Below are 26,881 nucleotides of genomic sequence, written 5' to 3' on the forward strand. Positions count from 1 at the left end.
TCTCTGCATCCCAAACCGACATTTCCCGTTCTTGCTCATATTCGAAATATCTAATTCTGGGGTCCGGTGGTGAAACTTGCCCCAATTGTAAGTCGGGTCGGGGTGGTGACGGGATTCTTGATTGTTCGGCAGTACCGAATCTGTTTGTTTTGATATTTTCTTATCTTTTTTATTCTTTCGCTTGTTTGGTTGAGCTGAACTTGATGAAGCCAGGGAACTTGTTGGGGAAATATCTGCATCTGTGAAGCCATAAAATTGGAGTTAAACCCCCACTTGACTGTTTAAGAACCGCGCATTTAGCGCGTTTGGCCACGTTAGCGGCCAATGAGACTTGATATGAAACTACCACAGCCCGAATTCAATTTTTAAATAGGGGCGGATTTCAGTGGGGGGGGGGGGGGGGTTCCTTGGGGGTCTATTTTCTATTAAATAAGGTCGATTTTTCCCTGGGGGGTTGTTTCCCTTTACCTATTATACTACCACAATGGAGAATCATTACTAATAAATGACTACTAAAGTAAGGGGGCGTGGTACAAAGTGAGAGACCAGCAAATTCGCTATTTCACGAGCTCAACTTTGGCGAAAAAGCGGTTAACAAACTGTTCTTGTATTGATTCAACCGCAAAGGGTGAAAACATTTGAAGTGTATACGGAATCTAAACTTATTTACATTTTATAAATAAATATTGAGCCATTACAGAGCACAATAAAAACCCATAACAATCTATGCATAACAGCCCATTGCACACGATACAGAGTACCCCTATTTTCACTTTCGATAGCGCCCAGTCGTGAAACCAATTTTTTTTGTAATCTGTAAAAAAGTTTGACTGCAGTACCAAATCCATGTCCATGTCCTTGTTTTCATTATCGATTGCAACATTGATGTTTTTCAGTTAGAGTATTTTATATCGTTTAAGTGTAGCTTTTGTTAATCAGTCTTTACTTGCCCTAGTGATGAGCGGATACAAATCTTGAAAGATTCTTGCAAGATGATTGAAAACTTGAAACAATTTTTCGACATAATATTAGCTATTTCATGTTGACATTTTGCCCTTCATTCATGCAGGTAGAAAACTAAATTTAAAATCTAAAAAGAATTCAGTTCTTGCAAGAATTTTGCCTGATAAATGTAAGAACTATGAATTTATCTTAATTGCAGGATTTTGAAATCTTTGATCACACGGTGACTATCAGGAAATTTTGCCGATCATATGAAGGTTTCTAAATGAATGTGTAATAATTAAACTCCCGAGCTTTGGGGCTGTTGGGGTGTTTGTTAGGTGGTGTGCAATAGGGGAGGAAGGGGCGGGGGGGGAAGTTTCAGTTATCAATTGAAGGTACACTATAAATCTTGATTGCAGTGTCACGTGTCTGTATTTGAATACAAACTGAAATGATATTGGCAATTTTGTATGGCTAGGAGGGTTTTAGTCCACCTCGACAAGTGCAAGCTTCGATCTCGTAATTGGGAAATGTTTCTGTCAGTTTGTTATCTTTGACCTCTGTGCCATCGGGTAGAGTTGTGTACTTGTAGTATACAATCGTTCCAGATTTGTAGGAATAGGGCATGCACTCTGATTCTGCGTCTCCTCTGTCTGTAAAATCAACTTTTAATTGTTATCTTCAAAATTATTTGCGAACGTTTCAAAAAGAGCTCTAAGTGAAAGTTCAAATCCAAAACGCAAAAAAGATCTCCCATAATGTTGCAACTTGAGCGGTTTGAGACATTTTAGCCCCGGCAATCGCAAATCACTGCAAAATGCACGATTATCACATCCGTTACCATATAGATCGATCAATCGCAAGTTTTTTGAAAATCAAAAAAGTTAAGATTTTTTAATCAAATTTTCCAATAGTTTTTTGTGCTATTCTTACATTGGAAATCATGTAAATATCGTTACGTTATAAACACAAAAAGAATACGTAGTTTGAATCTGCACTTAGTATTCCGACCTCCTCATACAAACTTTTGGCTGAATTGCCTACCAAATGAGAAAGCGATAGAAAAAACTCAAAAAGTCACAAGCGGTTCGAAAAAATTGGTATCAGTAAAACATTGTTTTAGACAACAAACAGATAACGAAATGACCAATGCCATATATAAGGCCAACAGCCCTGCCATTAATGACACAACAAGACAAGACAAGCAGCTAAATCAAATAACACAAACAATTTATCCACAAAATAACAAAAAATCCATTCAACCATTGGCCATCAATTGAAATCAGTAAATAAGTTCTATTTAATATTCCATTCATAAGAAACCAATGAAACTTGTCATCATCAAGAACAGATCAAAAGACTACAGAGAGAACAACAAAAAATGACAAAAATCAAAACCTCGATTAAACTTCACAGGAACATGGAGACGAGGTTGTTAAAAATGTAAGTAATTCATTGAAACGGTATTAAATATGTTCAATTGCGTCCTCTTGGAACGCAAAGGGGGCCTATCACTAATTTGATAGTGTTACAAGACATCAAAAAGAATTTCAAAAACAGGCAAACAATTGAAAATAACAAAAATCTTATAAAACCTTGTAGTATCAAATACGTGAAACTTTATTTAATGCTAATAACGATTAAGTTTTACTTCACAAAAAAATCAGAAACGTTTTTGCTGATACTAAGCTACGAGTTGACAAAAATATGAAAAGGAATTCGCAAAGTCAAAAATTGCATTGAATTATTTTCGAAATTGCACGAAAGTTATTTTCATTAGAGGCCTTAGGTATCAACTGAAATGATTTTATGGGCTCAATTGTTCCACTTAAGGAAGCGAATTGGATTTTTGATAAAAGAAACTTCATAAAAAATACCAAAAGTTTTCCTCCGAAAACATAATATTTTTTCTGTCGGCCCATTTGTACGTAAATAGAATCTTGCATTAATTGAGCTTGGATATGAACTCATTTTTGTCTGGAATAAATACAAAAAACAAAAAATGCTTAATTTTTCTTAACTGAAGCACACTAATTTAGTCTAAATAATTTTCAATGATCAATACCCATGATGAGATCAAAAGACTTCTTGAGAATTCTGCGCATCCTTTGGAAATTTAGTCCAAATATCCTAATTTAGTCCAAATAATACAAAAAACAAAAAAATGCCTAATTTTTCATAACAGAAGCACCCTAATTTAGTCCAAATAATTTTCAATGATCAATACCCATGATGAGATCAAAAGACTCCTTGAGAATTCTGCGCATCCTTTGAAAATGGTTAATTATTCCAAGTTTTAGCTTGTTATTATGACAAAAATGTGTTATTATATAGTATCGATTTATCGATTTAAATTTGCAAAATTTAAATTCAGAGCACTATTGGACAGCGGAAGAAAAACTAACCCACTTCTAAGTGTATCCAAGATTGTGTTGACAGTTTTTATATGGATCTGGTATGGTTCATAAAGGACGAAGTTATATTTTTTTATTTTATTACAGCTCTTTAAACTATTGGCTCATACATTGTTTTTTGTTTAATTAATCAAAAAATCCATTTAAAAATGCATGGCTAGAGTTCGCATTATCAGATACACATTTTTTTTCGAAATACGAGCAAAGAACAGTAAAATCAATATACGGGTAGTCGTGATAAAAATGCCAATTAATTATCTGGATCAATACATACTTTTCGTGAGCGGTATCTCGGAACGAATGCTCTCTTCATCCTGTGTGACTATAATCTTTTCATCATCACGCCACACAGCTGATTTTTTACACACAAGAGTCTTGTATATTAGAGGCACCATTGCTTCGTATCGTACGCCTGCTTCTTTCGGCATCACTGCATTCAGAACCTCTGTCATTGAATACTCCTTTGGCACATCTAAATAAATCAATTTATGTACATAATGAACATAATTACAGCCCGGACTGCTCTGCTAACGCTAAAGAAATTGTTCTCACCTTAAAAATGAGTCTGATAAGAGCCGAGTTCAGATCCAACCTTTACGAAACAGATAATTTAAACGCATCCGATAGGTAAGTGAAAGTGGTAACCAAATTTCTCGGTCGCGCGATTGACTGCTCGCAAAAATTATAAAAAGGCGATGAATAGTTAAATTGTGATTATCATATTGATCACCTAATCGTGACTCACTTTCAATCGTGGTTGATAATCGTGTTGAGCGTCTGATCATGGCTGATGTCTTTGCGATTATGAGATTATGAGTGATTGTTGATCTCTGATTTTTTTGCTCATGGTGTCTTTGACTTTTAAAAAAAAATTGTTTTCAAAATAAACAATGGATTATTTAGCTTTGACAGTTTTATCTATTTTCCTGTAAACTCCTAGATTACGGTCCGCAAAGACAAGTAGCATTGTGCTTCTAATAGTTCAAAATTAATATAATTGCAAATTTAATATTATTGCAGATTTGCTTTTTAAGCACGGGTTTTATCGCTTTGATCCTACGAGATTCCCATATTTTTCCAAAAAAAATTTTCATTTCTATTGGCAACTTCCCATCTTTGAGGTTCTTCTCGTGTCTTGTCACATTAAAACAGGTCGGATAATACATTATTGGCGTTTCAAAAAGCAAAATTGAATATATAAATTTTATCATTGAGTGAATTTTGAATTCAACGGCTCCGAAGACACCTTCTGACTAAATTCAACTTACTGTACTTATTTGTCCTTCATTTTGTAGTTATATTGATTTTTCTGGAAAATTGAAGATTTTAGTGGGCTTCTATGGATAAAAAGGAACAAAATATTTAATTCAAGGTTGCATATCGCATTATTCGTGTTGAGGATAGGCGCAAAATTGAAGATGTAATGTTTTAGGTGGATGCTCCTTGCTTTGTGGTGCAACTCTCCTAAGGCCGGAGCCGTGGGTATTTATTCTACTGACTTTTAGACGAATCAATTCACAGCCAAAGTATACTAGAGCATCGGTGCGAAGACCATCTGTTTTGCGAAGACCATCTTTGAGGAGTTGAGTCAAGTAAGGATCCTCAAGTCTCCTTGTATTTTGGTCATTTATCAGTCTATTGATTAGGGCACATTGTGCGAGGGCGCCCCTCTATTTTTTGGGTTTCAATGAACCTCAAGACAAGAGCAAAAACTTAAAAGCTCTGTGAATATTTGCAGGCTCCTTGCTTTTACGGCTTCGAAACCGTTTTATCGAAAAAATTTTAATTAATTTTCTGTATGTGATTGTCGTTTTTTTCGTAAACCTGTAATTTTCCAGAATTATGACAGATCTCAATTCGGATGTAATCAGTCGCTGTCTTTTTTAATATGTTTTCGCATATTTCGCACAGAATAGAACATTTCAAATTAAAAATTACTAATGACAATTCTAACTGGTTTCCCAAAAAACTTCGAGGCAACTTCTCTGATTTATTTGCCTATGCTTCTTTCGACTATTAAAACAACTTGTTCACAAAATAAACAACGAATTATTGAGTTTTTCCAATTTTTAATTGTTTGTAGGCTTGTAGCTTACGATCAGCAAAAACATGCCATGTCATCATTCTAATCTGTCAAAAGTTTATGTTTATTGCGGATTTTCGTTTTAGGTTAAGGTTTTTGGCTTTGATACTACGAGCTTTCCGAAGTTTTTAAAACGTTTTCCAAATTTCCGGTTTCCCCTTGGACAGAGTCTTAGGTATTTAGTCATCAGACCTTAAGAGGAATAAACTCCCAGCCATGAAGAACACTGCATCGGTGCAAGACCATTTGGGTATAATTCTTTGAAGATTTGAGTCTGATGAGCCTCAAATCTCCTTAAAACTATCTTTTGGTACATAGCAGAGCTCTTTGCTTTAACGGCGTCGACACCGGTTTGTTGCAAAATGTAATCTTTTGGTTTTAGTCTGTATTTGTCGACTCTTTTGTAGGCGTATGACAAATTCTGAATCAAGTTAGTTCTCAATTGATTTTATTTGAGAAATAGGCTAACCTATTTGACAATTTCTGTTGACGGTTAATAGCTTTTTGACTTTGACAATAATTGTTTTCTAGAAATACAAATTTTTTTAAACTTTGCTTTTTTTCTATTTTCTACTTGTTACCTAGTCTCCTTATTCAGAGGCAATTTATCGCTGTTTTGGTGTTCAAAGAAAGTGAAATTGATTGTTATCTCTTATTTTAAAAAAAGATTATGTTTTTAACAGCTTCATCACCACTTTATTTTGTCAAAATTGAATTGAATTCTTGATTTTTGTCTGGGTTTTTCATAGACAAACAACAAATTCTGGATAGTTAAAGGTCTCATTGTATTTATATAGGTATTTGTTCAAAAAATAGACAATAAGTTTTGGATGTAAAAAATATTTGTTGTTTTTATTCGATTTTATTTTGTTTTGTCTTGTCATGTAGTCTCAATAATGACAGGTCTCATCGGCCCTCTAATGTGGCATAATTTACTTTATTGCTTTTTATGAGTTTTCTATCTCTTCCTCATTTGGTAGACAATTAAGCCACTATTTCGGCTGAGCGAGGTCGGAACATTACGTGCAACCTTGTTTGTAAAATTTACAAAGCGAAGAAATACTCACGACAGCAATAAGAATTGTCAGCAACACAAGTTCTGGTGTTGGCTGCATCCGGGTCACATTTTCTAGCAATATCTGGGTCCGATAAGATATCATCTCGTTTGTGTCTGTTCAGACTCCACAGCGATGACAAAGCTCTGACCGCAAATGGAATGTCATCGCCTAAAACATTACGATATTGATTTTGTCATAATTAAAGAAGCGAAATTCAATTTATCTGTTGGTGGCAAAAGCTGAACTTCATGTTTTTGAACAATTAAATTCAGTATATAACCAAAGTTAATTTCAGTAAAGTTAATTTTAAAAAAAAGACAAATTCTCATTTGGTCTCACGAAAATGTTAGCTGCCTATTGTTGCCTCTTGAATAACTATCAGCTTACTTTATTTGTGTGTTTTTGGCAGTCAATAATGGCAATTTCAATAAAGGAATCGAAGGTCACCCGCAAAAACTGGTTGAAGTTTCATCTTCTATCAAACTCAACAACAGTGAACAAATTTTGGAGCCCCGTGTTTGGCTTTCTTTCAATTCCCTCACCTTCTACAAATCACCTTTTACAATAATTCAAGTGTTCAATTTTAATTTCAATTTCAATTGTAATAACTTTGTAATGTCCGATTTCTTTTCTAACAGAAAGAAAATTGGGAAATTATAAAGTTAATACAATGCATTTTTGCCTTCTAAGTACTGGATAGGCCGGTTGCATAAAATCACCACTCACGGAATGTGCTATTTGGGTGGGTGACTTTGGGCGATGCGTTGTAGCTTGTTTTGAAAGTGTTGCCGGACGATTGGCCTTGAAAAGTGGCAAAATAATTGTCTGTTCCATCGGTTGTTGAAGTTATCAGGTCATAATGAGAAGCTGTCTCCACTAGCAGTTGGAATCCATCAATTGCGCTAGGAGATACCTATGGCGAAACAAAAGTCTTAAATGCCCATTCTCATAGTATGATTATCGTATTTTGTTTGTGTTTTGCCGTTTATAAAATTTTTCTTAATAAACTTGTGGTACCACAAGTTCAAACCGCGCTAAACAGATAAGTTCAGTCTTGAAATTTCTCGTATTTTACATAATTTTTTCTGTAAAAATGTACTCAGTTACTTCATGTCGATTGGCATAGTATTGTCAGCTTTTAGATGAGGATTTTTCAGGACACATACAAGAATTGAATCATCCCACAATTTCTCGCGTGATTTCAATAAGTTTTCGTGTTGCATGTCACAACGATTATGTTGTTTGCCCGTTTTTGCATGGAAAATTATGTATTAGCATCGCATTGGACATTTTTAGAGTGTTGGACGGCTTTGGTGTCTAATAAATTTCGTGTGCGCATCCATTGTGTTACTGATCACTGTGCGGGTGAAGTTTGGCCCTGATTTAGGAGCCAGACCAAGATCATCTCTGATCAAACTCAAGTTGAGTTAAAAAAAGAGCCTTCCCGAAGGAATCCCGGGTCGAGGAAAAATCGGAAAAATATGTAAGATAAGCGGTGAAAAGTTTTTTTCCTGGCAAATTTCGTACATAAATTTGCGGTGAAATGCGGTGAAATTATGTAATTTCACAACCATAGTAAGCGCTGAACTTACAAAAAATCACAGCATTTCAAAGCTCTTACGTGCGAAGCTCTCACCTCCTGCATGTCATGTACTTCTTCTTCCACTGCGCCATCTCTCACTAACTTTAGTATTTTTGTTTTGAATATAATTCAAATTCACTCTACTTTCTGTAAAACATGCGCTGTGAATTTTGTAAGATTTGCGATTTTTAGCTGTGAAATTACATATTTTCGCGGTGAAATGTGGTAATTTTTAGTACGTTCCCCGCTTACTAAAAGTGGTAAAATTACATTTATTCACCGCTTAGGAAAAGATGTCAAAGAGATGTAAGATTAAGGGGTAAATTTAGGGGGGGGGCTTAAATCTAACAATTCCTTCGTTACTCCCCATTAATTTCACCGCATTCACTGCTGATCTAACACAATTTTAACACTTTTTTCTTAGCGGTGAATTTATGTAAGTTCATCGCTAAGTTAAGCGGTGTATTTATGTAATTTCATTGCAATCACCGCTTATCTCACATAATTTGGACACATTTTTTCAGAGCGCTGATTTTATGTAAATTCACCGCTAAAATCAGCGGTGAAATTAGGTAATTTCACCGCTACCAGCCAATAAAATTTTTTTCACTGCATTCACCGCTTGATTTATGTAATTTCCCGCATTCACCGCCTATCTTACAAAATTTTGCGTTGAATGGCGGTGACACCTCGACCCGGGATATTACAGGGTCTGGATTGACGTCCACGAACTCTTCAGTTTGGACAATTGGGGCTGCCCAGTCTAATCAGAGCTCAGCTCAGCTGGGGGTAGGTACCGTACCAGAGGAAACCTACACCGATCATTTCTGAAAAACGACAAGAAAGAGAACGAACCTTGGACGATGTTGTCGCCGTTGCCAATGACTGGTTGCTAATGTTTGATATGTGAATTGAGAATGTCATCTTGTTGAGGCCACTACCGCCTCTTGCCTCATCAGAATTGTCCGATTTATGTTCGTCGCTATGATCTTTATCAGAATAATTTTGACTTTCGGCTAAGTCATCGTAGATTTCCTGTAACCCTTCCGGTGTCAGGAGAGGGAATGCGTAGCAGTAGTCGACAATACCTCTGCATGAACTTCGCAGACCACTGTTATTTGTGTTCACACCTGATCCACCTTGCATGATGAGGTGTTTGAATTTGTGTCTGACTGTTAACAAAAGGCATATATTCACAAAAACAATCGTTTTATCAATTAAATTTTTGTTTGGTACATACTGTTTAGAGTTTAAGATCTCATCTTAAAATTTTGGATAAACTTGGCTTGCGTATAATCTCGGATCAGAAGATTCATGATTTGAAACAAAACACATGAATATACTACGTAAACTATTTCTACAACAGCTATAGTTCTGGGTCTACAGGTAACAAAAAATGGAGTAAATTTAATATTTTTGATGCTAGGTTTTCACTATTACTAACGTATACATTACAAGACCCCAATTTATGAGTTTTTCTGTTTTCATTACATCTCTTTTAAGCGTCTCTTTTAGGCGCACCGTAAGCTTTTTCAATTCAAACAAGGCATCTTTAAAAACTTTATCCACGAAAAAATAGAGATGTGGGCACGAACTTTTGGTGAATACAAAATTTCAAATGATAAACAAAACTTAAAAACAAAAACCGAAATCCACAAATGTTACACTTTATAACAGATGCTCTGTCTCTCTCTCTCTCTCTCTCTCTCTCTCTCTCTTTCTCTCTCTCTCTAATTACTTTGATTTCAATGTCTTATTGTCAATGAAGGGTTGGAACAATCAGAAACTTCCAGGAGAAATTCATATTCTTAAAATCTTATCAATGCTTTAGATCCAATAAGGTTTTAAAAAAACAAGGATGTGAATTAATGAAATCTGGGTTTTTAATTGATCATTGATGTTATTATCAACTCAATTTGAAACAGTTGGAATTATTCTCACAACCTTTGTTGAAAAATTTTCAGAAGTATTTCTCCTGTTCTCGCTCCCAAACTTTTCCCGCACCTGATTTACGACACATACGATAGGACGTGAAAATGTGAGTTCTCCACTCATTAGATGAGACATCAGCTCTGATTTCCCCTCTCCTCTCATTGGTTGACAATTTTGTCAAAAAAACTCCCATTTTAACGGGCGAGATAAGGATTTAAATGTTTTCTGGCGTTTCATATCTACTTATAATATCGCATCGATTGCAATCAGCATGAATTCAGATCCAGAAATTGCTCTATCAAAGACTGATTGAGACACAGCAGCCAAAAGAAAAAGATAACCAGCAGGCCATCAAACTCTGTTATATACCGAAAAGCAATTTTGGTCTTAAGATTTCCCAAACGCCTCGAGGGCCAACAGAATCATTAGAATTCCTGATTTCTGAGTGTTCTGTCCGTACTTTGTGTCCTCATAAGCTGATAGTGTAAAACCATACTTCCACGCCCCAATTTGCTATACAGTTTGGTTTCAAGATGAGAAGTAACGGTTATATTCAGTGCTGTTGGATGACCAATTTTCCATACAGGTAAGAACATGTCGAGAGTTATTTTTTCTTCTATGATTGTCTTTTCTAAGTTTGAAGTTTGCTTTTTCAAGCAGAATTTAAGGGGTTCAATTTCGAGTTCTACAAGATCTTAAATAACTCAACAAACAGTGCTCAAATTTCACTCGATTGTTCGTAATTTTATTCCTCTTATAAAAAAAATTTGCTTTCTTCAATAAAAGTGCTACAAGACAGAAATTCTAGTTTGGAAGCACTGAAAAACAGATTTAAAAAATCTTGTTTCTGGAACTAAACCCAAGCGTCTAAAGGCAACATTTTCTTTCTTTATTAAGTTCCTGGTTTCGGGGTACAGCAAATTTTAGCTTGTTTTTATGCTAAAACAACAACCCCCAGTTTGCGGGTGTATTCGGACCAGTGTAAAAGATCTTTTTAATATCAAATATTTGTTTATGCTTTTTGTTGCTCATCCTTTATTTTGATAGTAACCATTCATTATTGTTATTTCTTTGCGTTGTTTCCGACCTTACTTTTCGACCTGCGGATCGATTATTATCAACTGAAATTTTGTTTACTGTATTTCTAAAAAGGCATATAAACTGGAGTTTTTGCCCCAACTGAATGGTTAAGCGTGTAAGATTTCGAGATCCTGAAAATTATTGTTTAAACTTAAACTAACCATGCAGATTAATCGTTGCTTGCTGAGCTAATTGAGCGTTCTGCTTGTCGAACAGCAGACACAAACTGACTAGCTTCTCTTCTGAATGTCGCCATAATTGAACACCGTCAGATTCCGAAGAAGACGGAAGACTGTTCATTAAGCCGAAACTGTACGGTTTTGGTGATACAGCTGTGCCCAAGGTCAGACTTACCTCTGCCTTTGCTGAAATAAAACAGTATAAAATGTGAATGAACACATTTATGAATATTACAGAATTTCATCAAGTTAAAACCTTGGTCAATAGAAATTTGGTGTATTGCGATCGCTAGCTTGGCTTGAAAATAGTTACAAAAGTGCTTAAAAAAACCAATATTATTACTGCCCATACTTGAACGCAGCCCGCCACATGCCGTTATTGATTTTTATGTGGTGTAAGCAAATCAACTTTTGTTGAGACTTTTTTCATTCATGAATTGCATCATCATTATGCTCTTTCGTTTTGATGTCATAGGGTATTTGATCACGTTTTGTGCCACATATCAAATGGGTTTTGTCATTCAAGTACACATTTTACTCAAACTTCAGGCGCTAAAATAAATATGCTCCAATTTCGTGCAACTCCGACCTCAGAGCTATGCTTATGCAAACATACGAGTATTTAAAAGTGTACTAAATTAGAATCTTATATTGAGTACTGAGGCTTGTAATGGTGGGCAGTGTAGTGTCTATAAGATCTTTCCCGTGTGCCCCCCCCCCCCCCCCACCACCCCCAAAAAAGCCAAGTGAGTGAGTGCATATTATTTGTACCCCAAGTGCACGCGCTATATATACACGTTATGTGAACCTGCTTCAAGTGAATTGAACTCCAGATAATATGGCTACTGCTATTCATTCAATTCATTCAACCTATTTTCTGAAACATCCTCTATTCACAAAAATAATGTTTTTCAAATCACTTATTTTTTAAATAAAATTTGTCTTTTATTAGAAATTTGTTCTCAATGTTTATCAGGAAAAAATAAAACGCCTGCAAAACAATTGAGGCTCAAAAGTGTGTTTCTTTCGTATTAAATAAGAGAGCTAAAGATATTTTAAAACAGGCAAAAATACTCCCAGCCTGCTGAACTACTGATAGTTAAACTGTCACTTTGGAGTTAAACTATGATATCATTCAACAAAATTGTTCAAAATCAGGCAAAAATTTGGAAAAAATATGGTATGAATTTATTCATTCGCCAAAGTGTGCATAACTGAAACCAATTACGGCAATTGATTTAGCAAGAGGTAGAAAAGAGCACAACAATTAACTCAAAAATTTGTTTCAATTTGTTCTCTCATTATGAGTGCAATCGTTTAAATAGAAAACTAGGATGAATTCATTATTATACTAGTATAATAGTTAATTGATCCTAGGTTGCTATTTAAACGAATGCACTCATAATAAGAATTCTATTTTAGCACTCATCCTCTATTTTAGATGTAAAGGAAATGTGGTCGTTCTATTTAATTCTACTCTCCAGGGGTCGAGGTGGATGTTCCTAATGACCAGGTCAGTTTGACAATGACGGGTGAAAAGCTGGCCTCTCCCCTGTCGCGCTATACTTGCAAGGTGACAGCCGGAGCGCGGATTATAACTTCCGGAGGGCGACAGCCGGAGGGAGTGGATTATAACATCCGGAGGGCGACAGCCGGAGGGAGCGGATTAGAAATTCCGAAGGGCAACAACCGGAGGGAGCGGATTATAACTTCCGGATGGAGCAAGATCATAGCAAAAGGCACAACAAACTGCGAACTTAAACTGAAATTGAACCAAAATAAATACCATTTTAATATAATACATCCATTTGATGAGCATGCATTTCAACTTTCAATTTAGATTTCATTTTAACTTTCATTTCCCGCGCGTTTCAAGAGAGAGAGAGAGAGAGAGAGAAAGAGAAAGAGAGAGAGAGAGAGAGAGAGAGAGAGAAATAATTGAGGCATGTACACAAACTGCTCAGATAGAGGACATGCGGTAATTATAGCTAAGCATATAGAGGACATGCGGTTATTATAGCTGCTCAGATTGAAAGCATGCGGTAATTTGCTATGCTAAGATAAAAGGCAGAAAATAAGTGCAAACTGCTCAAACGGATGAGTCATTTTAAGATTTGCAGCCAGTCTGTAAATAGAAAAATGTGACATGAACAGATTCATGCTCAGCGCAAAAATCCAGCATGTTTTTCTTCATGGTTTAGCTCTGAAATGTTATGACAGATAGCTCCGGGCTGTTAGGAAGAAAACAACGCAATCTATTTTTTAAACAAATTTGTAGTTGGATTTTAAGTTTAAAAGAAAATATTTAATGCTTTTGATGTATTTGTATTTTACCACAAAATAACTTTTTGGTTAAAATCAAAGTTACCTGATTCAAATAAACTTTTAATTATGGCACTGAAGACTTTTCTAATCTTAAATCTTGCACGTGCGTTTTTTGATATCACATTTTGATATACTCTGTAACAGCACTAGTAGTTCCATGACTATAGGGTGCATACTACTAGCATGCAAAAACGTAATATATTGACTCGAAAAATTAAAACAATCTTTATTGGCACAAATACCTTTAATTGTTTCGAGATAAACAACAATTTTACTTCAATTAATTGATTAATAAAGCGGGCTCTCTGTGATCAAAGAGGCAGAGCCTAGTATAAACGAATAGCAACATTAAATGAAGCAATAGAAATAGTTTTTTCTTTGTATTTGTCAACCTATTCCCATCAGCAACCATTCTTTGTCAACACAAAATAATGGTGGATGAGGATGAAGACACTAAACTGGAAAAAAAAAATTAGAATTAAGAAACTATCACCACCCCTGATATTGTTTGAATTGTTAGCACGAAATGTCTTGCAAAACGTCCTACCAAATTTTTATCGAGTACAGTCTTAGCAGCTGTTACACAATAGTTATTCTGCGTTGAGTGAAATCTTACCACCAGTTCTTATCAGTTCTCACCAGATGAAATTCTATATTTCAAATTTATTATGTTATGAGAAACTTATTTCTCATTTTCATGTATTATATCTTAAGACAATTTCATGTGCACAACAATTTAACGATAGAAAAAATTAAAGTGCTCAAACGCAAGCATAAACTTTTCGACCTTACATTGAGAAAAACAACTAAATTTGAGGTTAGGACAAAACATTGTAAAAACCTATACGATGGATAAGCAAAAATCTCTGTGTCAAAAATTCTACAGTACCAATAGGCGCAAAAAATCTTTGTGTTTTTCACCTGCTACTATTTCAACCTCTTGATCTTGCAGAATTGAAGGGCAAAATTGTATTGTGTAGGCGGATGATAACATGTGTTGAAGGTCTCAGTGAGGCAATGCATTTTTTGGTGAGCGGTGATAAGACAATTCGGTGCAGAGTTTCTCAGTTCACACAATAAATAATGCATAATCACTGACGAGGACACCAGATTTTTGTTAAATTATCCAAAAAACTGAACTGTGAAGCAAGAATGTGAACGAAAGGGAGTAACAGGAAAAAGACCTCAAAAGAAAATCGATCCAAAAACCAATCAAAAATGAAACAGTTTCTCCATAAATTATCCGAAGGCTGCAATGCCCAGAAGCATTGGGATTTTATGATGAATCCCAATGTGCCACAAGATTCAAGATTGTACGAGTTGGCCTGTTTCCTTCCCTAAACTTCTTGTTTTTCTTAGTGAGTAAGAACAAACTAATGGAATTCTTGCTTTAATAATGGTTTTGTATAGTCTAACATGGAGTGGGGCAATGTATAGCCATTGTTATTTGCACCATTAAGACGCCAAATAACAAATATTGTTGATAGTAATGTTCCGAAAAAGAAACCCGAATTCCCGAGAATAACGTGATAATGAGACCAAACATCAAAAAGAACAACAAAAATGGGAAAATGTCCAAACTCTAAGCAAATTATGATAACTCGTTTTTGTCAGAGCCAAAAAACCACTACTTAAGACATAAAACCGACTGAAGACTAATTTTAATTAACTAGAAAAAGTGTAACCTGTCTCCGCTGAAACTAAGATTTAAGTTGCACGCAATAAGTCAATAGTTCAGAAATCCATATTTTGAAAAATAATTGAAATAATAAAGTTCCTAACAACCAAAAGCTTTCAACTAAAAACACAAGACAAACTCTAAAAATTAGTCAAAAACTAGCCCATCTGCAAAACTAGGCTTGATCCTCCGTTAAAAACTCCTAATTTTACCAAATGTTATCGAAATAAGTAATTTGTCAGAAAAATGTCATTATATCAAAAAATAAACTTTGAAAAAGTTAGCAAAAGTTTAGACAAAAATTCGAAACAAAAAATCAATGACGCTCTTTTGTCATTAGAGGTAACGCCACTATGAGTATCAACTTCAACATTTTGACAAATATTGAGCAAAAATACGGAAAACGTGAACAAAACGAAGGAAAATTTGTCAAATGTTCAAATGTTTACAATTAAAAAATCTCTTTTAATTTATTTTCTACACAAGGTGGGCTTTTTAATGATATCACTCTCAACTATCGACGTTGAAGATATCAATCGGTTAAAACTGACTGACTAAAAAAACCTTGTTGAGCATGTATTTCCTCTCTCATTAAGATGGGTCATCGGAGCAACTATTATATTAACTCTCAAGGTGGGTTAATTTACGTTGCAATTCAAGAGTCTACCACCGAATTATTTCTCACCATAATAGGGCGCAGTTGTTTCAGTCAAGTACATTGATAAATCGTAGGCCACTCTGTTAGGTCGAGAGAAGGATGTAACAGGGCCACTACTCGCACTCTGATTGGCTGAGGTGTCTCGAATGTTATTGGTTGCTGAATTAAGTCTCTGTAGCTCGTACTGCACACTTTGGAGAGACTTGAGGCCACAATCGTTGTCTGTATCGTGACTGAGTGGCTTTTGGTGGAATATATTGTTGTTATTGTTGTCAAATGATGACGTGCCTATTGAGTTGGATTTGGATTCGGAATTGATTGGAGATGTATGTACAAATTTAGATTGCAAAACTAAAACAGAATTCATTTTCTTACTCATTACTTTTGCATTAATTATCAGTCTCAGCCAATGAGGGCGAGTCAAAAATTTTTTCAGCACCCGGGCCAAGGAATTTAGCCAAAATTATGTAAGATCAGCGGCAACTAGCGTTGACAAGTAGGAAAATGCACCGCAATTTTCTTACATAATTTTGCGTTGCATGCGTTGAATTTGAAGTCAAAAATTCAGCGCATTCAACGCAAAATTATGTAAGAAAATTGCGGTGGATTTTCCGACTTGTCAACGCTAGTTGCCGCTGATCTTACATATTTAGCGTTGAGTTTAGCCTAGATCTTACACATTTAGCGTAGAATTTAGCGTAGATCTTACATATTTAGCTTTGAATTTAGCGTAGATCTTACATATATAGTGTTGAATTTAGCGTAAATCTTACATATTTAGCGTAGACTTTAGCGTAGATCTTACATATTTTGCGTTAACTTAGCGTAGACCTTAGTGTACGCTAAATAAGTAAGATCTACGCTAATTTCAATGCTAAATATGTAAGATCTACGCTAAACTCAACAAAAAATATGTAAGATCTACACTAAATTCAACGCAAAATATGTAAGATCTACGCTAAATTCGACGCAAAATATGTAAGATTGGCGTTGAATGCATTGAATTTATGCAAGATCTATGCTAAATTCTACACTAAATATGTAAGATCTACGCTAAATTCTACGCAAATATGTAAGATCTACGCTAAATTCAACTCAAAATATGTAAGATCTATGCTAAATTCAACGCTAAATATGTAAGACCTACGCTAAATTCAACGCAAAATATGTAAGATCTAAGCCAGATTCAACACAAAATATGTAAGATCTACGCTAAATTCAACACAAAAATGTCTTACATAATTTTGCGTTTTTTAGCGTTGACACCTCGGCCCGGGCATGACAAGACTTCAGGAGAAAGTCAGGAGACAGAGAAAAAAATGAAAATAACGAGACGGAGCCTCAGAAAAGGGGAACAAATTTCAAAAATTGAAATTCAGTTCAAATATTGTGCATTCAATTTGCTTTGTAATTGAAGAACGGAAGTTTTACCATGATAAAACTTTAACCATGGATAACCGACGAAAAGTGACGAAATTCTCGACACGGGCAGAATTTGAAAATTTGCCGTTTTTATTGAGAAAGTTTATATTATCCAAATAATTTTTCAGCGGCAGCAGAACTATATTTTTCATTATTTTTTGAGAGAATGGCATGCGTCCCTGGCAACGGAGCAGAACACCGATCAATTCAAGTTTTCCTATTTGATGAGCCAGTTCAATGCGACAAAAGGAGACATCGCAACGTCAGAATTTTGTTTTGCTTTTTCGAGAAATGTGTTGTTCATTACAAAACAGATAGCGGAAAGATCGGAAAAAAATTGAAAACTAATAAATTGGTCAGTCTTGATAATATTAAATGATTTTAAAATCTGCTGTTCACCGTTTTAACAGTGTAAATTTAGTAAAATGATCCTAATTCAATATCCCAAGTCGCAACCAAATAATACATTTGAGCTTTCAACGGGTGTCTGTGAATAAGGCATACGGTTTTGTGATCTACATGTGCTGTTTTGCAGGTGGTTCTTATCTGGACATTTTTTGGCAAACAAGTAGTTACTTAAAATGTACTTGGATATTGACTAAATATGACGGGATGCAGCGCCCAATGCCAATATTCCCAATGTTATCCACAATATACCTAATGGTTTGCTATATTGATAAAATTATCAGAAAAACTTAGCATATCAAGGCCTGTGTAAGATAGTTTAGTAATAATTATGGTGTACATAAGAAAGTTTAAATGTAACATTTGTTCAGTTGACTACCCAGGTTGATGTCCATACCCAAATATTCGTCTGATCAGACTTTCCTGGCCAAAATTATCTCTGATCAGACTTTCCAGACGGAAATTAACCCTGACCAGACTTGCCAGACCCAAATCACCTCTGATTAGACTTTCCAGACAGAGAGTGTCTCTGATCAGACTTTTCAGACCGAAGGCGTTCGGATCAAACCATCTTCAGACAATGGTCCAGACTCAAATTCAGACCATTGCCGAGACCTGAATCAGACTATGATCAGATTCAAGTGCGTTCGAAGCAGTTATGATCAGACCCAGTTGCGTTCGAAACATTTATGGTCAAACCAATCTGCGCTTGCAGTCATTTATGATTAGACTGAAGCGCGCGCGAAAATGGTTCCGATCAGACTTAAGTGCGCTCGAAATAGTCTGATCAGGAAGAGATTTTAATTATAAACAAATATCTCAATTTTGCTATATTATATTAATTTCATAAAAGCTGATGTTTTCAGTATCAAATTCATCTAAGGAAAAACCAATTACAAATGTATTGCTAAAAAAAACCCAACTGTTGAAAACAAATTTCATACAGTGTACCGTTTAGTGTATGTTTCTAACCCAATAGATGAGCTTAGACAGCTTTCAATAAAAAACATCGGGGTCTCGTCTCCAGTTAACCAAAATTTCCCCTGAAGGGGACCGGCCTTTGCTAACAGCTGGACTCCTTCTTTCTGATGAGAGCTATCGGACTTTAGATGAGTCTCTGATCAGAAAGCTGCTTTATTCTTACCTTTTGGCAGAGCCAACATCTCTCAGTAAAAAAACTAAAAATGTAAGGCGCTCGAAAAGGTCCCTGATAAGACAGACCCAATTGTGTTCGAAAACATTTCTAATCAGACCCAATTGCGTTCGAACTGTTTATGATCAGACTCAAGTGCGCGCGATTACGCCGATGATCAAATTTTTGAGACCAGATTGGTCTCTGACCAGACCAACTCCAAACCATGGTCCAGACTGTAGTGCGCTCGAACTTCCGTCCAGACCCTGTAAATTACGGGTGTGCGCTCGATTGGGTCTGATCATAACGCATTTGGGGTCTGCAACTCAACCTCGGTAGGCTTCGCAGAGCATGGACTTGTCGCAACGAAACGTGGGACTTGATATGAAATCATTGCTACAACGTAGGAACAATAAAACATGGTTTGAATACGGACTGCTAATATATAATCGAAATATGATTATTGATTAAAAAGATATAATGATCAAAAGGAAGATATTGGTCGCTAGGGCTTCGAATATTTCGGCACATTGGTAAATTTTCATAAAATTAGATCACTCATTTAAATTATTGAAAGTACAGCAAGCTTCTCTTGATGAAATTTTTATATGACCAGATTCCGTCGAGCAAATTCTCTACCCAGTTTGAGGTACCGGATCAAAAATAGGCAATTCCAGAGAGTTCCAGACGCAGCATGCTGATTTCCGGATCATCACAGACAAAAAACATTTTATGATTGGAATCAACCAGGAGTTCTTTATATAATTTTTGCCATTGTCGTTTCAATTTGAAAATTTATAATTACCTCGGTGATCACTATGTACAGATCTTTGTGCGTTCAGATTCTCTATGTGCAGACGTTACTTTTTCAATGTAACTTATGTGCAGAATTTTGTGCGTTTAAAGTTGCCTATGTCCAGACTTTCGTGCGTTTTTTTGTATTTCCAGACCCTGTAATTTTGAAAGCACTAAGCCCCCAGTGCTTTCATTTTGGTCTGGAAATGTCAGCCTGTGGTTTGGAACCTCAGCCTGGATAAAACTCTGCAGGGAACTAACGATAATTATTTTGGTCTCCTCTTTTCTATCTCTCGATTTTATCCTTTTCGCTATGCTCTTTGAATATTTTTTATTTGCAACAAAACTCTAAGCTCCGAAAATAGTTTACTATGAAATGTGTCAAATTCACGGAGTTGTTGATGTATATTTATAATTTGCCAAACAGCTCCTCAAATGGCCTAATGGATAATCAATTGATTGTTAACACACTACAAGAACTATAATGGCAAATTTAATGAAAATTTTAAAATCACATTATCTGCTACTTATAATTTTTGTTTTGACAATAAAAGATATTTTAAAAAGATCCGATGAAAAGTTGCTAAAAAATGTTTCTGCTAGAGGATAAATGCAGAAGTAAACAATACAGGAAAACTGTAAGGTGGAGATTACTAAGAGTATTAGTGATATTTAAGCCATCTGTAAATAGCTTTTTAAATTACTTTAAGACGTTTGAATCGTGTTTTCGTATAACTCTGTAGCTTCCAACAATCATTTTTGCAGAATTAAATAACAATAAAAAACAAATTTGCCGCAAAACGTGATTACCAAAGGTACGAAGTTTATTAACTAATAAAAATTTCAATAAACACGAGTACACACCAATAGTAAACTCTGTTTGAGCAAATTATTAGGTTAAAACTTTTCATTTTTAAAATCACCTTAGGGTAGACAACCTTTCAATTAAAAATGCTATTGCATTCATATTATTTCTTTGCAAGGTTCTTAAGACCACTGTTTATACAATAGAATGTGATATCCGCCAATAAACTTGGGCAAATTTACACTCGTTTACGCGGACGATTTCACAATGTCATCTTGACTGTCGTGGTTCACCAAACTGTCTGTTCACTATTAGTGTAGATAAAAATTGGCAGATAGCTGTCTAGCTTAAATTTCGTTTTCCACTTTTCACTTCTTTTTGTTATATTTTTTTCTGAAAATATTGGATAGTGCCAGTGACGCGTTTAAGACCAGTCGACTACTCATTACAATGCCCTAAAGTTTGAAATTTGATGTCGATATTTTTGATTAAAATGTTCTAATAGCGGTGTCTCGGAATACATTTACAGATATATAAATCTCTTTAAAATACTGAAATAAAGACAACTCACTTTGATCGAATTCAATGAGAAAGAATGTAACTAAAATTAATGATAAAATTAAAATTAAGAGAGGTAAAAAGTGTTGTGGTTCCATTGACAGTGAATCATTCTGCATTTCTTTGATCCACTTATTCCGTTTACAGCTCCAGAACAAGAAAACAAGAGCATGTTAATAATGAATAACATTAGGAGAAAATGTTGCTGAAGCAAAGTGATCCAGTTTTCTGCCTTATTTATTTAAATAGATAGTCACTCTAGCTTTTTTTAACCAAGAAAATGATATTAGAGTCTTGACAAAACCAAGTTTCGGGCAAGTACGGTTTTGGGCATTTCAAGCTGTACTAATGAGTGTACAATAATACAGTGGACATCCAGTATAAAATCCTAAAAAGTATAGTCTGGATTTTAGTTATGAGAGACTGAGAGACAATTGAACGGGTGAATTGTTTTACATGCTCTCGCTTCTATAAACAATCAATTGAAAAATCACCAAGCAGAAACTAACAAAAACGGTTTACAGAAAAAGGAAAAATGGTAAAACCGTAAGCGTTTCTATAATCTAATACTATGCTAGTTGAACCATAAATTCGCAAAAAAACTCGTAGTTTCTGTAGTTTTCTGTAGTTTTAGGAAGTTTAAATTTGACCGTATTGATAGTGGAAATGTGTCGGCAGATGAGAGATACGGAAACAGTTGCCAAAGTACATTGAGTATAGCGATGGTGGTCTAATAAAATAATGATGGGAACACAAATTGTGGATATTGACCTATTAAAGCTGGAATGAGTGAGCTTGAAAGATTCAACGCGTTGATTTCGTTAAGCATTCAATGAAAAATTCTACGATAAAGGCCAAAAAATGTGTATTTATAGCAAAATGGTGTCAATTCTTTTCTCTGCTTTTATCATGATCAAACTTTATGATTAATTTCTTCAGTAAAAATTCATACTGTTGTTTTTACAAATATTTTTACAAATATTCAGAATCTTAGGGTAGCAACACTAAGCAAATCTGAAATCAGTAATGACAACTCAAAAATCATCTTCTGTATAACAACTTTAGCTCAGCAAAAGTAACGAATTTCTCGCTGAATTTCTTCTCATTTTTACCAGAAAAGGTAGTTAAACCGATTTGTCTTTCATGTTTTGCCAAGCTGTTAAGATTGGAAATGAGCAATCAATTGAAAAGAACTAAAAGCAGCTGGCCTTAAAATAAAGATCTAGTGCACAGCGTGTATAAAAAGTAACAGGTTGAATGCGTTTCAAGGGACAGAATTTTTCAATTTTTTTTGAAAAAAATGGCACTAGATTTTGTGTCAGAAACTGGAAAAAATGAGCTTAGACATGCAATAACTAATGTGTTGGAGATCATACAATCAGATGATAGGTAATTACTGACCTCTAATCCAACAAAACGCTTTAACGTAAAGACAAGTTTAACGTAAAGAGAAATTTTGAGATCCAACAAAGAAAACCCATTTTTTGAACCTTATTTGTCAACAAGATATTGCTACTGCACATAACTCAACAACCGTGACAACTTTTTCCCCATTAAATGAGTGGGAAGTACTGAATGGCCAGTTCATAAAGCGCATTTGAAACCAATTTAAAATTTATAGACTTTGAAACATCGATTAAAAAAGTTTTTTTTTGCAAAAATTTAGAAGAAAAACTATAGGAATTTTGGAGTGCAATGAACGCTGGTTCGTCATAAAGAATAATGAGAACTATACAGAGCTTCTTTTATAGAAGAAGCTAAAGGCGTACAGATGCTTTACTAGAGAATTGACTTGAACTCGAAGTATTGCTTCTTTGATGTTTTTGACGCTTTTCAAAACACATATCTTTAGGTGCGCGTAGTTTTTTGGTAATATAGTGCATTATCACCATTACTCTTTGCTAATGTAATTTTTTTTAGTCTTTTAAAACTCGTGGTCAAAACAAGCGTCAGTTATCATCATACCACACTATGATTCTAAGAATCAACAAGAATCAACAAAATTCTAAGAATCAACAAAATCAAGAATGCTTCCAAGTTAATATGCAAATTTATACGCAAATCGCAATACCGATGAATTCTTAACACTTTTGTTCAATTTCCTTATCGAAATGAAAATATTTCACCATATTCGAATAGTCAGGCCAGCACAAATTAAGGCCTTTGCAAAGAACTACCCGGGTCGAGAAAAAAATCAGAAAAATATGTAAGATAAGCGGTGAAAAGTGGATTTTTTCACCGCAAATTTTGTACATAATTTGGCGGTGAAATGCGGTAAAAGTGGTGAAATTATTTACGTTCACCGCTAGAATAAGCGGTGAACTTACAAAAAATTCCCCACATTTCACCTCTTACTACATATTACCATCCTTGCACTGATTCGAACCTCTCATCTCTGCATGTCAGACACTTCTTCTTCCACTGCGCCACTTCTCACTAAATTCTGGCGTATTTGTTTCCAATTTAATTCCAATTCACTCTACTTTTTGTAAAACATACGCTTTGTACTTTTGTAGGATTAGCGGTGAAATTGCAAGTTTTAGTGTTGAAATGTGATGATTACACAAATTCGCCGCTTAAAAAAGTTTCAAAAAGATGTATGATTATTTGTACGTAAATTGTCCGAGCGTCTTTTAATATATTTATCTTAACTTCGTTAAACAAACGACAATTCGAGGCGTTTTCTAAGCGGTGAATTTATGTTAACTCACCGCTAGTTAAGTGGTGAGTTTGTGTAGTTTCACCGTATTCACTGTTCATCTTACATAATTTGGACACTTTTTTCAAAACGGTGAATTTATGTAAATTCACCGTCAAATTCAGCGGTGAAATTATGTAATTTCACCGCTACCAGGCGATAAAATTTATTTTCACCGCATTCACCGCCTGATTTATGTAATTTCACCGCATTCTCCGCTTATTTTACAAAATTTTCCGCATTCACCGCTTAACTTACATAATTTTGCGTGACACCTCGACCCGGGTAATTAACTGAACTATATGCAAGGCTATTTCACGGTATTTTTTAATTAGTTTTGGCTGTTTTTCGTTAGAGCTCTGCCAGCTTAGCGGGACTGAATCTATAATTCCCGACAATTAAACCGTCATGATAACTAAATAAATGTCATAGAATTTTTGTGGCGAGATATAGTGGAAAACAATCAAAAACTTTATCAAAACTTACTTATAATTGAAATTATGATTAAACAGCAGTGTTGTACTGATGTGAGCCCCTCAAATCGTCCATTCAGGGTTGTTCTTCTATGACATCTGCGCGTGCTGTCACTTGCTACCCACAACAAGTTGTCCACACCCCTCCAGATGACACCCGTGAAAAAATTTTTCTCGGATGTCCACAGCAGCTGGTTTTTGTCCGTACTTGGTTTTTGCCTCTCCGCTGACGCGCAATTTACACCGGGAAAATAAAAAATTCAGCTGCAGCTTTCTTTACAACCGTTACTTCGTTCATGTTCCATTACGAATCAGCGGGCAGCTATCAAATAAAGTGGACTTTTTGGTCCCTTTATTTTTTAACTTCAATTAGTATAATGTCTTTGTCCTGGCCGGCAATACTGAAAAGATGGTTGCTTTTTTGTTTTTAATTTATCAGTTCAGATGCTTGAGTTTTCCGGAAAAATGGAAGCTCTATGCACATTTAGTGCTACCTACAAAATGATGACCAATTTATGTTCAATGAAGAGCTTAGAAGTGTCTGATATTGCATTGGTTTCCAAAATAGGTGTATGGTTTTCAACAAGCCACCTTTCTGCAATTGTTTATTTCATGTACAAAAGACATTTTTTGCAGAATTATCCAAAAAATACGGATGAAAAGAGGATTACACTCGAACTTCTGCTGAGTGCATATTCAAAGCAATTTCAAAAGCATGAAATATGCTATCACTATTGCAATGATATGGCGTATAAAAAGCGAAATTTTATTATTATTATTTGAGGCCACACCATTATATTGAAAAATAATCCATCGTTGTTGATATGCTAAACGAAAATTGCCTCGACCTAGTGGTATTCAAAATTCAAAATAAAAACAGGCCAGATGAAGGTCAATTAAGAGCAACTTCTGATACCTTAAATTAAGAAATTTCGCTATGAACCTGCCTTTGGGTAGCTGCAAAGCTGCTATTTGCGTTTTAATCCACACTTAGTAAAAATCTTTTCTACAATTAAGCACCAATATGTTTTAATCAACGCTCGTGAACATGCTCGCAACATGCTTTTACCAATACTCGTGGACTTAATTGACGGTGTGGACAATGCTGACGTTAAGAGTAGTTGAAGGTGACAAAAAAGTTGTAATTGTGACTAAAATACAATAGATAGTTGCAATTTTAGACAATAAGTTGAATTGAACTTCCTCTCTATGACTGTTTTGCACACACACACACATACACACTACTACTGCAATGCGTAAAAAAGGAACGATAAAAATGCTGAGATGAAAGTAACTTGATTGAAGTGTTTTACGTTATGCCGCAGTCTTAACGACCTAAACTTTGTCTTTTGGTTTGCAGGACTTCTGGAAATCTATCCCATTAATGTTGCAACTGATTTTTTGTAACTGTTATGCCTTGCCATGTGCTTGCAACCAATAATAAAAACTCTATGCACATGTGGTGTTATCAACAAAGTGATGATCGTGTTATGTTAAATAAAGAGCTCAAAAGTCTCTGATATTGCATCGGTTTCAGCAATCTTTTGGCAATTGTTTAAATTATCTAAAAAACGGTTTTTGCAGAAACATTCAGAAAATGCGGATGAAAAGAGGATTGTATTCGAATTTCTTGGGAGTGCGTTTTCAAAGTAGTTTAAAAGCACAAAAATATGCTATGACTATTTTAATGATATGGCGTGCAATAAGCGAAATGTTATTACAATGTGAGGCTACTCATTAAACTTAGAAAAAATCCATCGTGGTTGATATGCAAACTAAATATTGCTTCCACCTAATAATAGTACGCAAACTTCAAAGAAAAACATAGCAGATTTATGTCAAATTAAGAGCAGATTCTGAGATCTTAAATTAAAAATTTTTGTTATGAACCTGCTTTTGGGTAGTTGCAAAACTGTTATTTGCCTTTTTATTCCAAAATTAGATTTGCAAGGGATTTTTCTTCAACTAACTACCAACGTGTTATTCTTTGGTCTATCAACGCGCTATCAATGATCGAGGACAGAATTGACGGTGTGGACAATGTTGACGTTAGGAGTGGCTGATAGTGACAAAACTGTGCAATTGGGAATAGCACACAAAAAGTACTTGCAATTTTAATCAAAGTTGAATTGATTTTCCTTACTATCACCATTTTCTGCACACTTCTACTGCAACGCTTATAACAGGAATGCTGAGAATGCAGAGATAAAATTTACTTGATAGAAGTGTTGTACATTATTCCGCAATCTTAGTTACCTAAAATGTGCCTTTTGGTTAGCAGGACTGCCGGAAAGCTATTAAAAAACTATTGCAGCTGAATTTTTCTTACTGTTATGCTTTGTGATATTGAGCTGGCCCTCGTACATGACCATTTTCAGGTTTCCTGTGGTTATAACAATATTTATTTTAAAAATACAACAAAAATGAAAATTGTTTCGGTTGTTCACGAAACAAAAACAATCGATTAGACCCTATAGTAATTATTATTTAAGTTTTGGTTAATGTAATGAGAGTAACTATTGACGAAATTTATAATTATGGAACACCGAGTTATAAACACGTGATTGAATTAGATTACTTGGTTTGTGATGGGCGCAAATTTGACCATAACCCTAACTAGGTTATCCAACTATCCCGAAAGTAGACTATGAGGTCTTAA

At 35.1% G+C, this 26,881-nt stretch overlaps 1 protein-coding gene across 2 annotated transcripts; it reads right to left on the reverse strand.

Moving 5' to 3' along the window:
• Positions 1–1,253: 1,253 nt before the first annotated feature.
• Positions 1,254–26,881, reverse strand: LOC142338477 (uncharacterized). Of its 2 annotated transcripts, XM_075388250.1 has the most exons (10): positions 26,801–26,881; positions 26,550–26,605; positions 24,236–24,464; positions 15,962–16,285; positions 11,256–11,459; positions 8,938–9,254; positions 7,227–7,413; positions 6,510–6,668; positions 3,634–3,831; positions 1,254–1,598 (listed from the first exon to the last, which is right to left on the reverse strand). In XM_075388250.1, exons 2-10 carry the CDS (start codon positions 26,592–26,594, stop codon positions 1,420–1,422), a joined length of 1,842 nt encoding a protein of 613 aa, XP_075244365.1. In that variant the 5' UTR covers positions 26,595–26,605; positions 26,801–26,881; the 3' UTR covers positions 1,254–1,419. The 2 variants fall into 2 exon arrangements, with proteins under 2 accessions (XP_075244365.1, XP_075244366.1); XM_075388251.1 differs by lacking the exons at positions 24,236–24,464; positions 26,550–26,605; positions 26,801–26,881 and adding exons at positions 21,065–21,198; positions 21,508–21,688.

Source organism: Convolutriloba macropyga, chromosome 4 (assembly GCF_964194025.1).
Source record: "Convolutriloba macropyga chromosome 4, txConMacr16.3, whole genome shotgun sequence".
Taxonomy (NCBI): domain Eukaryota; kingdom Metazoa; phylum Xenacoelomorpha; order Acoela; family Convolutidae; genus Convolutriloba; species Convolutriloba macropyga.

Bases quoted from the DNA above. Each gene is read 5' to 3' on its own strand.
- LOC142338477 (XM_075388250.1), bottom strand. From the start codon at position 26,594: ATGGTCATGTACGAGGGCCAGCTCAATATCACAAAGCATAACAGT. The intron at 24,465-26,549 runs AAGAAAAATTCA...TATTTTCCCGGT, and splicing joins ATATCACAAAGCATAACAGT to GTAAATTGCGCGTCAGCGGA. The intron at 9,255-11,255 runs GTTAGTTTAAGT...TTTTGTTAACAG, and splicing joins AGCAACGATTAATCTGCATG to TCAGACACAAATTCAAACAC.